Source organism: Anguilla rostrata, chromosome 4 (genome assembly GCF_018555375.3).
Source record: "Anguilla rostrata isolate EN2019 chromosome 4, ASM1855537v3, whole genome shotgun sequence".
NCBI lineage: Eukaryota > Metazoa > Chordata > Actinopteri > Anguilliformes > Anguillidae > Anguilla > Anguilla rostrata.
Window position 1 is genome coordinate 26,894,575 of NC_057936.1, and position 17,121 is coordinate 26,911,695.

Consider the following 17,121-nt stretch of genomic DNA (forward strand, 5'->3'; position numbering starts at 1 on the left):
GATTCCCACAGGGACACAGGTGAACAGAAGCAGCATGGAAAACGGCCATCTAACGGAAGCTTCCGGGAGGGAGACACACACTTGAGAGTGTGTTGCACCACTTGTGGTAAAGGACAAGAAAGGCAGCTGAAGAGATTTTCGGAAAGGAGCAAGAAAAAACTGTTTTGGCTCCGAAATAGAGGACGACTCTGCACATAATCCGGTTTTGTGATTAAAATATAAGGGCACCTTGGTGAAGTCTTAGCAATCAGGTAGCCCAACATGAATAAAACCACTGTTTCACCATATATTAATGACTATACTGAAAGGCCTACTTTTCATGAGCTCTGAGGCACAGCTCAAATGAATACAGTGCACCAGTCATGACTCGGAGTATCACTGTTTTTCTTTGGGAGTTTAAAGTTAAAAACCCTGAAAGTCAATGCAAGGAATGTGCTTTCCCTTTATAAATAGTAATAAACCTGCTCTAAAAGCCAAAGCATGATTGGCCAGTTATGTTCTTGTGTGCATGTGTGGTGTGTGTGATTTCCTGGAGGTGTACAATGTGTAGGTCTCTGAGCCACACATTAAGCACACTTCCAAAGCCAGAACATTGCACACTATCCAACCCACCATCTTCCAACAACAGAAGCCCAGCCGCAGGCCCTATGTCTAGCACACCCCCCGGCCTTTAGTAGGTATTTTCATTAGTTCTTCAGAGAAAGGAGTCGTCTGACAACAGTAACTCTGACAACTGTACTCAGGTTCCTCTGATGTTATCAACACACTAATGATGTTTTTCTTTGATAAGGGAGCAGGTACTGCTGGCAAGCTCCTTCTGTTGGGTCATTATTGTGCGGAGTATGCAGATGCAGCTGACAGGTTGAGCTAATAATAATCTAACAAGATGCAGCCCTTTGTCCCGAACCGTTTCTGTGTTCAGCACATAAACGTCTGGCTGCACACGCGTTGGGAAGGCACCACGGCAGAGCTTTTGTTTACTTCAGACCCCTGGTGAAAGATGGAGGATATTAAAACACACAGACTTAATGACCTTCACCCTCTGACAAACAAGCCGGGTATTCCGTCCGGTATCTCTGTCTGAGGACAGACACTAACTCCAGGTGGATAAACAAAATCTAATAAAATTTTACCCTCCATTCACGCCAACGAACTTGAGATTCTTCTTGGCTCCCCCGTTTCCTGGCTTGTCGGCAGGGTCATTCTTCTTCATTATGGATTTGAGTGCTGAAAGGTCAGAGGTGATAGAAAATGTATGCATGTGTTCCACCCGTTAATGTACAAACTGTACCCTGTTTGCTCTCAACAGAAAGCATAAAGAGACAATTATAATTTTACTGAATTATAATTAAAAATGAATGTGACTGTTGAAACAATCAACTGAATAAATCCATTGTGAAAAGCTCTGGATTTAGCAGAGATACTTGCAATGGACCGCCATATATTTTATTGAATCTTTTAATAACCTTTTTAAGAAGCACCAGCCATGACAATGTTCACCACTATTTTGTTTTTGTTTGGTTTGTCTAGTATAATTTATCCCAGTAATAACAGCCTCGTCTTGTTCAGACAAACAAGTCTGATGATTATTGCAGGGCAGGCTGCTGGAGATTTTGGAGTCTATGGTTGTAGTTAAGGAAGAACTACATTAATCAAATTGTCGCAAATAAATCTCTCTACTGGCTCTCTTGGGGTTGACTACACATTCCAGAATGAATAGTGAATTCTGTTTACATGGGATATAGAAAGCTGTTGTTCATATTATAATTAGATTATTCCTTCAACTGTGTTTTACAAAACTAAACAGACTAAACAATAGCTGAGGCAACTATTAATATTGATGTTGCAGAGAGCCATGGGTTCCACCCATGGAAATGGAATCTGTCTCCACTTAAACATTTCTCTGAGTATTTCTGTAATTTCTGCATTGTAATTTAAACCAAATGTTCTTTAACTCTACTCTTCTTTAACTTACAAAACAATGCAAAAATGCAACAGAGCTGAATTTTGATATCACATACTTCAACTTCTGCATTATATCACACTGAAACTAAAACATTTTGCAGACATAAGGTTCTAGTGAGACAAAAAAATAGGGCTGGGAATATTTTGATCTATAAATGGGAGGGATCCTGTAATTCCATTATTCCTCTCTCTAACAGATGTTACAAATCCTCTGATGGTCATAATCCATGGATCTTTTAGTGAATACAGGGACACCAGACTTTTAAAACTCATTGGAGGTCAGCACAGTGCATGTGTGGTCTGTTACAGCACAGTATGCGTCAATGAGTAAAAAGGCTGTATTAAACTCTGCACTATAACGAAATAACTTCTATATGGGCCATACAAAGGCCTTTCCTTTGCTGTCTCTAGGAGATGAAACGGGTCATTATGTGGTCTGCAGTACCTGCTTGTCGAGTAGCCCCTCCTTTCTGCCCTGGTGATGAGTAGAAGGCAGACAGAGCGTTGAGTGAGCTGACCAGTTGAGTCTGAATGGAGCTGAACTTGGAGGCTGGCTGCTTAATGGTGGTGGTAACCTCTGGCTGCCCACTGCCCAAGCACGCCCACTGCTCATTCAGGAGCCCCTGGATCCTGTTCACGTACTGGCCGATGACTGCATTTGAGGCTGTGGGCTCGCTTGGCCCCTGTGGACTGGGCTCTTGCTCTTGGCTGCTTTGGCAAGGTGGGTTAATTTTAAGTGAGGTGCTTGCTTCTTCAGCACTGTCTGAGGCAGCATGCTCTGAGCTCTCAGGCCCAACAGGTTCCTCAAAGCTTTCTGCCTCCGCTGCTTTTTCAGGCTCTATTTGAATGGCGCTGCAAGGTTCTTCCTGAGAAGCACTCTCCAGAACTTTGACATGCACAGTGAGTTCCACTTCATCAAGTTTCTCAACTGTGAAAGGTCCAGCTGAGACCTGAGCTTCTGTGAAATCAGTCTGAGTGCTTGTACTTATCAGATTTTTCTGGTGTTCTCCTGTGATGGGTATAGTGTCAGAAAACAGTGGTTCAGTGGAAACTTCTTTGGAGACCAGCTTTGGTGCTGAATCAGTGCACACAGAGGCATCACAGGTTAGTGCAGGATCAGAAGATAGCATTGTGTCTCCTAAATCACCAATTTCCTGCTCAACTTGTGCTTTCTCAGCCTTTGTTTCTTCTGTTAGCAGTTTTATCCTCTCCTCTTTCAACTTGTTCTCCTCTACTTGCTCCCTCAGTAAAGCATTGGTCTTTTCCAGCTCCTTGTTGGCATCACTGAATTTCTCTTCAAGGGCCATCAGCTTCTCCTGTAGCTCTTTGATTGTAAGATTCTCTGACACGCTGCTCAACTGATCTCCCTCTGTCACAACTTTCTCCTGCCCTGAATGTCCCTCCATTATGACTAATCCTTTGGTTGCTTCCTCTACTATAGGGGTCTGTTCTGTCTGTTCTTGTAACACTGTCTCTGGTGCTGAAGAACTCTCCAATACTTCATCTTGTACCATTGGTTTCTGTGCTACAGGGTCCACTGTTGTTTCTTGGTCTGCTGCTTCAGGTGTTGGTGAGTCATCCTCTACTTCACCTTGCTTCACTGCTTCCTGTACCACAGGACTTTCTGTTCCTTCTTCTTGACCTGAATCCTGAGCAGTAGGTGGCTCTGCTGTTTCTTGTTCTACAAATTCTTGTGCAGTAGAACTCACTGATACTTCATCTTGTTTCAGTGTTTCCTGTGCTGTGGGGCTCTCGAGTGTCTCTTGTTCTACTGGTTCCTGTGCTGAAGAATTCTCTGATAGTTCATTCTGATCCACTGAATTCTGTACTGTAGGAGGTTCTGCTGCTTCTTTCCTTTCAGATTCCTGTATAGTAGATGGCTCTGTAGTTTCTTGTTCTTCAAATTCCATTGTTGAAGAACTCTCTGCTTCTTCATCTAGCTTGACTGATTCTAGCATTGAAGGACTGTCTGCCAGTTCTTGTTCTGCTGGTTCTGGTGTTATTACATCTTGCATCACCAGTTCCTCCACTGAAGAACTCTGTGCTGGTTCTTCTTCTGTAGATTCCTGTAAAGAACTCTCTGATATTTTGTCTTGCATTACCAATTCCGGTGTTTTTGATCTTTCTGCCAATTCTTGTTCTGCTGGTTCCTGAACTGATGAATGCTCAGCTATTCCGATTTTCACCAATTCCTGTGTTATCAAACTTTCTGCCAGGTCTTGTTCTTTTGATTCCTGTACTGAAGAACTCTCAGCTATTCCATCCTTTACCAATTCCTGTGTTGAAGGACTCTGTGCTGGTTCTTCTTCTGCTGGTTCCTGTACAGTACCTGGTACTTCTTCTTGCATCACTAATTCCTGTGTTGTAGAACTATCTGCTGGTTCTTGTTCTGCTGGTTCCTGTGTTGAGGGACTCTCTGACACTTCTTCCTGATTCACTGATTGGGTTTCTAAGGGTCTTTCAGCATCTTCTTGCACCTCTGATTCCTGCTGCTCTGTGACACTCTCTTGGTCAGGCTCCTGAACAGGTGAAGGCACCACTTGCTGATCCAAACTTGGAGCTGTTTCTGTAACTACGGACTCCTCTGGATTCACTTGAATTTGCACTTGATCATCTGTACCATCATTGCCTGCATTCTGCATGCTGTCCACTGTAAGGAGCAGAGGTTGGGAGTTAAGCTTCAAAAGGAGGTGCTCTTTCTCCTCCCGCAGTGTGCAGATCTCGGCCTGCAGCTCCGGGATAGTCCTGACCTGCTCCTCCAGCTCCCTGATCCTCTGTAGAGCTGTGGCAAACTGCTGGTGGAGGGCTGTCTGGTCTTGAGGTGTACCACACCTCCTGTCCACCACATCTGAGGAAATAAAAACATTTCCAGAAGAACCATTCTCTTTGCAAGAGCCCCCAGCAGCTTGAGCTCCTTTGTCCTCCACAGACTCTGAGTTCTTTCCCTGCAGGACTGTGACTGGCATGCTCGATGCTCTAAGTAGATGTGGCCTGACATGAATGCCCAGGGGCTGTTCATCAAATTCCCTGATGCTACCATCCTCCCTGGTAGATCTGTGGATGACTCCAGGTGACTTAGGCTGGCCTGGAGACCCACCCTCACAGGCACGAAACTCAAAGATTTGCTGGACTTCCATCACCCGTGACTTAGGCTTGGGGCCTAGGGTGGATGTGGATGCCCAGCTATCCTTGGGGGCTGCCCTGGAGGCATGGCCAGGAAGGCTGAAGTTACGAGGCAATGTGCTGAATTTGGGGCCCTTGTTTCTACGCTGGATGTGAACTTTCTTGATGGTATTGCCCTTCTCAATGTCATCTACGTATTTGAGGAAGTCCAGGTCCAGGTGGAATCCATATGGGGTTTCCACAGAGTATGGCAGCTGCTTCCGCTGACTTCCTCTTTCAGGGGCTTTTGAGGAAAAGCCATTTGCTGAAACGTCAAAGTCAAAAGATGTGTTAATATGTAATGATATCATAAACATAAATATAAACTCACACATCTATGTAAAAAGTACAGTATAAAGTATTGCTTATGTAGTTAGCCATGGACCTTCATTCAATGTATCATTTAAAAGCCTAAATAAAATATAAGCACAGGAACATGCAGTTGTGCTCTATTAGAGGTTAGCTGTATTAGATCAATCATATTGACCAGTTAAACCGGCTGCAGATCAATTCAAAATGAATAGAAAATTCTTACCATTTTTCTTGTCCATCATTTGAGTTGTCCAGTGTCATGGATTTAATCTCATGTGGTCAGTATATGCAACCTGAAAAAAATAAACATTTAGATATGAATTACAAATAATGTTTATTATGGATTTAACTTGTGCTTTTTAAAGTTGTTAGTTCTGCATTTTAATGTATACGTGTATTGCATACAAATGGGAAAATCTTATAAATATGCAGTACCCTAGTGAATACCTCTTTCCATGAATGTGTGGTAGTTATAATTATAGTTATTATAGGGGATGGGTAAGCAGCTGAAATACCTCCCTGAAGTCTCTGGCTTTGATGTTTAATCCCAGTTTCACCATGTTTGCACTCCATTACACTGCTTCATATTTAAGCACTACAAACCTACCCTATCTCTGAAAAATAAAAATGAAAATACTTTTCCCAGAAAGCAGTGGCAGTCACAAATGGTCTTAAACTGTCACAATCACAAATGCACTAGAGTAACATCACAGTAGAAAAAATGTTCCACAGGAGCAATTTTATTTCATTTTGCCCAGGTGGAGATGTTAAGTAACTGAGGCCTTCAGTTCACATTGGTCCACACTGGGCAAGATGAGTGGGAAAAAGTCATTTTAGACTGTAGAAAAGTGTAGTAACAGCCTAACAGCCACTGCAGGGGACTCTGTAATTTAAGGCCTGGAGCAATAGTCTGCATTTTAATTGCAGTTTGATTAATTGCAAGAACTGTCAAAGAGGCTCATTTCCCTGTAAACCTACCATCACCACACTTAAATACACATATCCACTCTTTTTCCACTTAAATCTTTTAGGACTGTTTCAAACAGTTCTGTACATTGCTGACATGATATACACTGAACTCCATAATGTTTGGGACAAAGGCAAATTTTTGGTTCATTTGGCTCTGCACTCAAAAATTTTAGTTTTGTAATCATTCACATTTGGTTAAAATAGAGATTCTCAGCCTCTATTTTAGGTTATTTTTATACACGTTGGTTTCACGATGTAGAAATTACAGCACTTTTCATACATACACCCCTCCATTTCAGGGCAACATAATCTTTGGGACATAATAACATTTAGTAAAGGAAAGTAGCCAAGTTTAGTACTTTGTCGCATATCCTTTGCATGTAAAGACTGCCTGAAGTCTGTGAGGCATAGAGATTAGCAGGTGCTGAATATCTTTTATGGTGATCCTCTGTCAAACCTGTACTGCAGCCATCTTTAGCTTTTGCCTGTTTTGGTAGTGAGTTGCCTTATGTTTTCTCCTAAGCATATGAAACGTACGTTTGATTGGATTCAGATAATGGCAAGTTTTTGGCCAGTCAAGCTTTCCAGTTTTTAGCTTTGAAAAACTCCTTTGATGCTTTGGCAGTATTTTTTGGATACGTTTCTTGCTGTAGGAGGAAGTGCCGTCCAATAAGTTCAGAGGGATTTCTGTTGGACAGGTATTAGGGGGTTTTTCTTCATTAAGGTAAGAATTCTTCAGTCATTAATTGTAGAGGTAATACAGTAAGACCTGTATCAAGCTCATGATCCGACAGTAAAGATATTTGATCAGGAAAGGTCCTGTCTTTAAGTGTAAGTATTCAGAACACAGACCCGACGTGCAACACCATGTGGACTAGTAAACAAGGTAAGGTGCTTGACCTTTTACACTATGATAATGCAAAGCCAAAGCGAAAGTTAAAAGTAATTGTGATGAGGTCTTGCACAGTTTTGTTGAGGAACATGGAGATTTTCCTGAAAACTTTCTAAAGCAACATACAGGCTTTCATAAAATATTGTCCTGTAACTCAGTCTGTAGTACCAGGCAGATTTGTAATCTGATTGCAGCAGAATGCAGAGAAGAGAGTAGAATGCCAGACTGCCTCACAGCTTGCAGCAGGTGTCATTAGTTATGGGGAGGACTTGGCCAGAGAGACATTCAGTGCCATAGCGCTAATGCATCACTTTGAAGTCTTGATCTAACATTAGCATTCTGAGACCTAAGGGCTTAGCAACCAAAGACATGTCAAGTCCATCAGAGAAGTGTATGGGCTTTCTATACATTAAAGTAAATGGACGGAGGTGGGGGCACTTATGGTCCCAGTACTGGTACATTCACCCAGCTAGCTGTCTGTCCCTGAGCACAATAAATAAGTGCTGGCTCCAGGTGATAAATGCTGTAGAGTGGCCACAGACAGAGGGCATGTTAAAACCCAGCATGTGTCAATTCTTAAAAGCTCACAGGAACCTCAGTGGCAGGTACAGTATGTCTAGGATACCATCAGGGGGAAGAAAATGGAACACTGTGACCTGCCCTGGGTTTATGTCCCCCTAAGCTCACATTGTTGAGTGGACAACTCCACATGTGTCGAGAATGTTCTGAGGATTTCATGCACAAGTTGGTACGTGTGAGTTGTGGTTCTGGAAGAATCAGACAAATAAGAACTACACAGATAACCATAGCAGAGTGTAGTGATAAGTGGCTAACGTTTCCTAACATTTTTACCCCTCCAGAGCAACTCAGAATCCACAGAATAACAGGTTATAAATCTCCTTCAGTGCAACTTACACACAGCAGTTGAACCGCAAAAGAGGGTCAGGCATCAGCATCAGGTGAAAAACACTGATCTCAATCCATATCTAAATGGACTCCATTCATCTCTTCTGTCCAAACTGTGAATGAGTGTCCCCGCCAAGAGTTCCATCTCACATCTGACATGCTAGAGCAACCCCCTAAATGAAGCTGTGGTCTTTTATTGGTTCAGCCAGCAGGACAACAGCAGGAGGCTGGGAACTTTCCAGCCTAGAAATGATTTTTTGAGAAAATCTCCACTGCTCTTGAGCCGTCCCCGACCTACTCATCAGCACTAAAATGTAGCTGATGTAGTATAGATGGACATACAGTCAATTATCAAACTGGAACAGAAGGCAGCTGATTTAATTGGGTTTTTTTCTTTAATGGGAAGGAGGAATAGCACAGTGGAGCGAGGGAGAGCTTGAACATCTGGAATTTGTCTGAGAAAAAACCATTGTGCTGTTCCTTTTTTCATATTCATTTCTACTGTGAAAATAGTTTTTGTTTACCTGTGTGATGAGAGTGAAGTACTGTATCTTTCTGTTCAGTATTTTCCTACCATGTCTGTGTACATTTTACTGTATCATAAATCACTTATTTTGGCTAATTTCTAGGTAAAATGTCACTAAGTGACAGTTATAGCAGTTATACTGGATTCTGGGCAGAGATACTGGGGATGATAAGGTTGTATATAGTTTGCTGCATATAGCGCACATGCCTTTATCAAGATTAAAAAAAACATTTTAAAAATATATTATCCATTTATAGAACCTGATATGTTTACTGGACAAATCTGGGTTAAGTGCCTTCCTCAAAGCAATGCCTGACCCAGTCTTCAAACCTGCAATCTTCTGGCCATTAACCTACAATACTATTTGCTTCATTTAACCAGGTAGGTAAACGGAGAACTCAGTTCTGATTTGCAGTGATGAACAATACAAAGTAAGGAAGTTGTAAGTAATAAAGCAGCAAGTATGGAATGTGAGCAACTGTAGCCAATACTGGGGATAATAAGATAGCAATATATAGAGGGGTTTGGGGGAAAGTTAACAGGACACCAGGGTTAGCACTGATACTCTTTGAAAAATGCCAATGGATTTTATATGACCCCAGGACCTTAACATCTTGACCAACAGAAGGCACCTCCTCCACCCCTTCACAGTGCTGGGTTGTTATATTTTATTTGGTCCAGAGGGAGGAGTACCCCATACTGGTCTACCAACATAACATGTATTAGCAATTTACTTTTCCCAGGAGGTTTCCAATCCAAATATTATATAAGCCCAACCCTGCTTAGCGCAAAACTCTGTTTAAAGTTTGGTATACATTCACCTGGGTACAAGAATGAAAACAAATCTGCTACATACCAGGAAACAGATTTATCAAGAGTGAAGTCAACGAAAGTAAGAAGACCATTTGACATGGGTCTTTCCAGTGCAAGCAGAGGATCTAGGTCCACTCTGTAAATACCTCTGAGCCAGAGCATAAGGGGCAACACAGGAAGGGACAAGGCAGGCAGATACATACACCCTGGCAATGCCTCCTTATTAAATAAAGGTTTTTGTAGTATGTCAGCCCAAGACTCTGCAAGCACACCCTTCAATTTTGCCAAAAATACTAAATAACCCTGTATCGGATTCACCCTGTGTCGGTATCACTGGCTTCAGGACCACGGCTATTCTTTACTCTTGCTTACTTAATTCTTACTCTTACAAAGAAGCCTCTCTAACTCTGATGTGCATCCAGGTTTCTGTAAACAGTTATCTACGCTGTATTTCACTGACTTCAGAAGAATTCCATCTCAGAAGGTGGTTCTTCCAAGTTTCATCCAAAATTCTTAAAAGTCAAAATGTGAAAATGCCATGAAGTAGGAATTTTTTTTATGTGATTAAACAATTCTCACTTCAGAAGCACAAACATCCTTGTGACACACTTTGAAACTAATATATGTATTTTCAAAAGACTGGCATTGGTCTCCCACTTTCAGCAAGCACATGTAGCTGACAACAAATGTGCTGGTCAGTCGAAAACCAGGTTCTTTCACTTTCTTTAAGCCCGGAAATTGATGATGTTATTGGTGTTTGAAATAGCATTCACCTAGCTAGCAAAATCTGCAGCTGCTGGATTTCAGCAAATCGATGGTGGAATCCATTAGGTTTAGAGCTTCAAATCCACGCACAAGAGATGAAAGGTGGATTAATGAAGGTAGGAGACCGTGGAGGGATAGACAGAGCAGGATAAGGGGATTAAACACTCCACGGTGTTATCTTTTAATAGTTTTATTGCTGTCTTTGTCAGCTCAAAGTCAAAAACCACAGAGAAGCTAGCAGAAATTATCACTGTGCCAAAGTCAAAGCTATAAAACAGAACGTACAAAATTATATGTGCACATTCTGCAGTCCCATGGGACCATGTGATCTACAGCCACAACACTTTAATCTAATTAACACTTCTGAGAGGTGGCGATGGACAGGCATTCTAAATCCAAACCGGCCATTAATTTCCCCCCACCGAGTGCTATAAATTAGTCCATTCAACACATTCATTTCAAAACATTTTTTTTACATTGTACACTTGACCGAATGTGCCGCAAGAGTTCGGGGGGGGGAGGGGGGGGGCTTAATTGAAAGTCAGGGCTTATCATGTTTCTCTCCCACACAAAATCAAATTACATTCATTCAATAACTGAATCAACCGCGGACGTGAAGCAGAAATAATGTGATCTGCTCATGTTGTCTTTGTGCCTAAGAGGGAAGATGAGCTGGGTGAAAAACAGCTACCACAGGTCCAACTTAGAGGCTAAAACCAGTGAGCTGCATAGTTTTTCAACAGCCATGCTACTGCTATACAGGCAAAACATTATTCACCTCAAAATCTCCACTGGAAAAAAAAACATTTATAAACTGTTATAAGCACAACAGAGATTTGCATTATGGGATTGCTGGTTCTCTGGCTCCAAATTCTCCCATTTTGAACATGCATTGACAGTTATTGTTAGGCAGTGGCATGGTTTTATGGTCTTTGATTTGCATTCATATATTTGTTTTTAATGGAATGCCTTGGTTTCAAATCAAACAACACCTCTTGAAACAGAACAGTGAATCAAGAAGTGAGACTTTAGAGCCAGAGAGCTAGCAATAGTGCCTCGCTCCATTGTGTTTATACATGATGGCTGCAGGATGCAAATATCAAATCGTAAGCAACCATGAAACAGAAATCAAATTAGAGATATTCTTAATGTAGCATTCTCTACATTTTTCCAGTGGAGATTTAATTCAAGGTTGGCTATGCAATTTAAAAGTTGCAACAACATGGGCACTGAAAAAAAGGCAGCTGTAGAAAGGCATTTTCACATGACTAAAATCTCTCCCCTGAATGCCTATTATTTTCACTTGCCTTGAACTGATATGCATTCTTAGTTATCTCTCACCAACTTCACATAAATTAACAGATAAAACGACTGTCTTCCAATTGGATAAATAAAAAACACAGAAAGTAAAACTCTGGAACAGTACGCATGGCATACATTCATTCCCCTGTCTGAACTGACACCTACTGAAACAACCAATAGGATGCCTTCATGCCTCAAAGCCGAAACCTTGAGTCGTGTGACTTGTCATTGATGCTACTCCTATTTCAGAGGATTTCATCCATTCTATCGATCCGCTGTCAGTCTTGCCTGTTACCACAAAAGATGCAGCGTCTTCCTGATGCACTGTCAGACACTAAGGTAGACCTGAGCCTCTCATGACCTTCTTGAAATTATTACTGGCCAACCATCCAACCATCATTCCTCATGCCCTTCTTACCAGATAATGAGCAATGAATGTGTGTTCCGTACGGATGACTGGCAGTGGGCTTGGAGTCTTTGCACAGTCGGTTCTTCCTGAGAAATCGCTCTGCCCTGAACATCTGCACAGTTCACGGTCTGAGGGGCACACAGAAGGGCCAGTTGAAGACCACTGTGGTGTTATCAAGGAGACGCAGCCTGTATCACCCTCTACATGCTCCTGTCTGTTCCCCAGCAGGAATGTCCCCATCTCTCTGCAGTACGATAGATTTGTTTTAAGCCTTCTTATCATTTCAATGCATTCTCATAGGGGACACATCGCACAGCAAGCAAGCAGCACACTAGGCAAGTGGTCCAGTGGCTTTCATTAGTGAAATGGAACATCTCATATATAAATTATTCAGCTGAGCCCCCTGGCAAGCGCTATTCCTCCGTGATGGTGTGGTTGAGCCTTCCTCCCTGTTCGTGGAAATCGCATTAATGGAGAAGCACAGCCGCGCTGCAGCTAATGAACACGCACCGCTTACACACGAAATCCATAACGCACTCAAATCGATTTTCTTTAAGGGAAAAACAACACACCTGGTGTCACAGGCGATGACATGAGCCATATCCTCTGCACCGAAGATGTCGGGAGACAGGAGGAGCGCTGGAATACGGGACTTTATGATCCCAGAGATACAGACCGATGCACATACATGTATCAATTACAGCACTGTCACTTCACGCCAGCGCTGCTACCCATCCCGCCTGAAGCCAACGCGCGCTGTCCTACCGGCAGTCACAGCCCCGCTCTCGTCACGCACCGATTTCCATTCGCGCGCCGAAACCCCCACATCCTGCTGCAGCGAAAGCCTGCATGGCAACAACTCCCCGCACTCGCAGCGCTCGATAGCAAAACAGCAGCACGCAGCAGAAAAACATCACAGCGCGGATGGAGCGCTCAGGGAAAGGACTCTCACCCAGCGAACGCGCGCGCCGCGGCGCTGGAGGCGGCGCCGTCACTCCGCCGCACAGGCAAACGCAGCGGGAAATGAGCCGGGCTCCAGCCCCCGAAGGCACAGGCACTGCATAATCCTCCCTCAGTGTGCGAAGCGCCTGTCACTTTCTCCTGCATTGCAGCAGCTGTGCTAGCAGGCTGTTATCACCATCCAATTGAACCAACATGCACGTAGTAACACAAGCTGCCGTGTGCACACACGGGACAGACGCGCGCACACACACACACACACGCATGCGAGAGAGAAGACCCAGAGCTTGACACAAACCTCTAGCATGCGCTGCGTCTCCAGTGTTCCACAGAGACAGGATTCTTCTCACCTGCTGTTTGCAGCTACTGTGCAGCTCCTCTGTTCTGCTGCCTGCCTGCGCTGCCCCCTTTCTTCCCCTCAACTTGAGCAGAACACCAAAAAAAAAAAATACCAAGGGAAATGTGGATAGGGCTGCGGAGAGACTAAATTCTAGCCGCTCAGTGTGTTGGTCAGGTGACTGGTGCTGCTGTCTGTCTACAGCAGAGAAGTGGCGCGGAAAATAAAATGGGGATTAACAATAACAGTTATGCCGTTTCAGCTCAGGAATTCCACGCAAAATCCCTTTTTTTCCCCTCCTTTCAACTATCAGAGAATCAGACTAATTGTCTTCTCGTGAGCTGGATCGGTTCAAGTCCCCTATGCACTTGTTTTTCTTTTTTTTTCCTTTTTTGCAGCCCCTGGAACAGGGGCTGAACTGCTCGTGAACTCCCACCACTCAGCAGTGTAATCATTACTGTTAAAAGGGAGTCAATTATTAACAGAACCTAAATGGGTCCTTTTAACAGTCTCACTCTTATCTCCCCCAAACACAAATTCTTCAGGCGCAGTTTTGGTCAGTTCATTAGCTCATTCTCACCATTGACAGTAATACAGTATTGTTTGAGGACTTCTACAGCTCACATCCAATGTGAAGTATATGTATATCCACAAAACAAACAATAATGATCATTAAGCAAATGATTACAACTGCAAATAATTACACAATGTACTATATATACATAGGCACACCTACATGAAGTTTTTTTATATATATATCAAAGTTTGTTATGATATATTTATTATATTATGGTAAGCCAGACAGGAAATACATAACAAACATACATATTACAAATGTTGATATATATAACAAACTTCATGTAGGTATGCCTATGGATATAAAAGCATACCTAATTTTCATAGTGGGATGTGAGGAGGGAAGATGTAATCAGGGTGGTAATGTGGCGTGACACACTTCATACCACACGCACCTCTGAGGTCAAGGCCAGCAGAGCCTGGAATGGGGAAAACAGCCGTAAATAAAACATGTGTAATGGTGGCAGAGGTGAGGGTTGCACTGCTGGTAGTCGTCTACAGTTATTTCCCCCCTCTAATAAATACCTCATCACTTCCCACAAATCCACCAACTGTTCTAACCCCAGCGCGATAGCACCCCCCCCCCCCAAAAAAAAACCTCCAGCTCTACTCGTCATCACCCCAGCCCTTTACCAACCCACCCCGTCTCCAAATCTGTAAATGATTGGCTGATTTGACCTTTTCCTTGCTGTGGCCCCCTGTAGAGGTTCACTCCCAGGCATGCACTTTGCATTTTGGGTCAGTCGTCACCCTCGCTTCTCATTAGCTTTCTCAAAGTTTCTCTTCTTCTGTTTTAATTTTTTCCACTGGACTGGCAGAGGGTGAGTCTGTAGTTCTCTCCCACACCCAGCCCCCAGCCCCGAGGCCCCCAGAGCCCTCAGAGCCCCCAACTCCTAGCCCCGAGGCCCCAGCCCGGAGGTCTCAGGCCCTCAGAGCCCCCAGCCCCCAACCCCAAGGCACCAGCCCAGAGGCCTCTAGCTAACACTCATGCTAATCCCATCCAGAATACACACTCACACAGACCATAAGAACAGCAGGTCTGTGCTGCAAGGGACTGGCTTTTCCACAAGAGGGGCAACACAGGCAATTCATCACAGCTCTGCTGTCTCAAAATAGGCTACATATATACACTGAACATGGTGAGCAGAGATAATCATGAAAGGCCGTCATATATCTTAATTGAATTCTTTGGACCCTATCACAAATTCAAAAGACACAAGCTGTACAATTGTATCAAACGTCAACACGGGCAAGATTAAACAAGTGCTGTCTTCACACCAGCATTCCCCGGATCAGAGCACATTAGAGAATAATTACATTACTTAATTATCTTGCTACCATTTCAAAATATTTAATTAAAATTATGTTTATTGCTATTCTTCTGGAAGAGTTTGCACTCATTGAAAATAATACTGGGTAGATGATTGATGGGCAGGCAAAAACTGCTGGTAAAACCAATAATCATTTCGGCATGAGACGTAGTGCAGTACAGTAGCCCACTTCTGTAAGGCTTCAAAATACTTTTAGAGTGGAAAAGCAATGCCCATAATCCTACAGAGCACATTTTTCACCAGAGGAGCAAAACAGACTTCACCCTTTCCCATCCAGGGCCACAGCTCCATCAGGGTAAACCAGATGAGCCTACAGCACAGAGAGGAGGGCAGACTATAGCATGTATAGAAAATGCAGAGCCCAGGCTTCTTTATCTTATCAAGTCTGACAGAGTACAGGAAGTGATAAGAAATTTCCATTTTTCTGTCTTTTTCTATTTCAATTTGTTCAGCTGATGCTTGCATATGTTCTGTGTCTACAGACAGTTTTGGATTAAATACGGCAGTTCCCGATTTAAAGAAGTTAAATCGCAGTGCAGTGTGGGAGTTTAAGTGCACAGTCCTTCTCAGCCCAGCATTAAATACAGTCACCGACTGAAAACTGACAAAATTAAGGAAACATTTTGAAAAATGGGGAATACAATGTATATTGACTAGAGATCACTTAAGGATGGTTGTTGGGGCATGAAGAGTAGCAGCTTCAGAGATGAACTTGCCAATGTTTCACAAAAATATTTCACAAGGGGGTATTGGAATATGGTGGTATTATTGTATCAAAAATAAAAAAATAAATGTTAGTGATCCGGAAATAAATGTAGATGATCCACAAATAAATGCAGCGGATCCACAAATAAATGTAAATAACTTATTTGTGGATCAGCTACATTTATTTGTGGATCAGTTACATTTATTTATTGATTTATTTATTTGTTTAATTTGAGACAATAATACCCCAATATTGGAAGCCTGGGGAAAAGGCAACACCATATAGGGGAAACTGTGGTTGAAAGTACATACTCCTTGACCATGACGTCTGTTCACTCTCAATTAGAAGCGCAATTGTACAATTCGTCACTTGACTGTGCTGTTGGAGTGCCTATGGAGACCCCTGCAGGATAACCATTGAAATACAAGTAAACCCCTGCAGGTCACAAAGTGCAGACAAACGGGTGGCCCTAATTATGTGACAATATGTTATATACCACATTTTTTGGCCCTGTACATTCAAATATGAAAGCTATAACTATCACAGATAGTTACCAGGGAGAACCTACAGGACCTGGGGTGGCCTTGCATGCATACTACATTTCACAAATTCATTTTAATGGAGCAGCTGCCAGGCATCTGTGAGGTGGTTCATCAGTTGACACGACCACATGCCAGCTTCTTTGGGCCGGCCATTTAAAGCACTGGTGGCAATAAACTGGAAACTATATGAACGTGACCAGAATACTCCAACATATTTTTAAATCAACATGACCAATGAACCATTGCTGAAGTGCAGTCACAAGGACTTTTTTCTTTTCATGGTAAAGAGTGTCCATAACCAATTACATCAAGGCATTTCCACACGTTGTCTCAGTGACCAGTGTTCTGCAGCCAAGAAGACCTTGTGACCACAACTAAAGATGGTTAACTCTCAATTCAACAGGCAGATGCCATGTTTCAGAAATCCATCATCTGTTGTTGAATTGACTGCTTCAAAAATACATTCTGCTGTTCTAATAATATAAATTGTGAAACACAAATGATGGATTGCAGCCGGTCTTGAAGACCACATGTTCTGGTTAGAGCATGCAAACACAGTCTCGGCATCTAATCTCCCAGGGATAAAGAGAATAAACAGAACATGCTGTTTCTGCAATGTTTGCAAAAAATATACGTTTTCACAGAGGA

At 42.8% G+C, this 17,121-nt stretch overlaps 1 protein-coding gene across 16 annotated transcripts in view; it reads right to left on the minus strand.

The window, feature by feature from the left end:
- Positions 1-17,121, minus strand: part of kank4 (KN motif and ankyrin repeat domains 4) — a 41,025-nt gene that overhangs the window by 6,132 nt on the left and 17,772 nt on the right. For 10 of the 16 annotated variants that reach the window (XR_010329532.1, XR_010329530.1, XR_010329529.1 and 7 more), the window contains 3 exons: positions 5,663-5,732; positions 2,411-5,392; positions 1,134-1,227 (listed from right to left, as the gene is read on the minus strand). Coding sequence is in view for 8 of the 16 variants with exons in the window: in XM_064331875.1 (XP_064187945.1) it covers positions 1,134-1,227; positions 2,411-5,392; positions 5,663-5,681 (3,095 nt within the window). In the remaining 8 variants the exon portion in view is untranslated. Of the gene's footprint in view, positions 1-1,133; positions 1,228-2,410; positions 5,393-5,662; positions 5,733-12,030; positions 12,123-12,593; positions 12,939-12,973; positions 13,174-13,279; positions 13,763-14,208; positions 14,233-17,121 lie in introns of those variants that run through there. The other 6 variants (XM_064331881.1, XM_064331878.1, XM_064331876.1 and 3 more) reach the window with 6 other exon arrangements.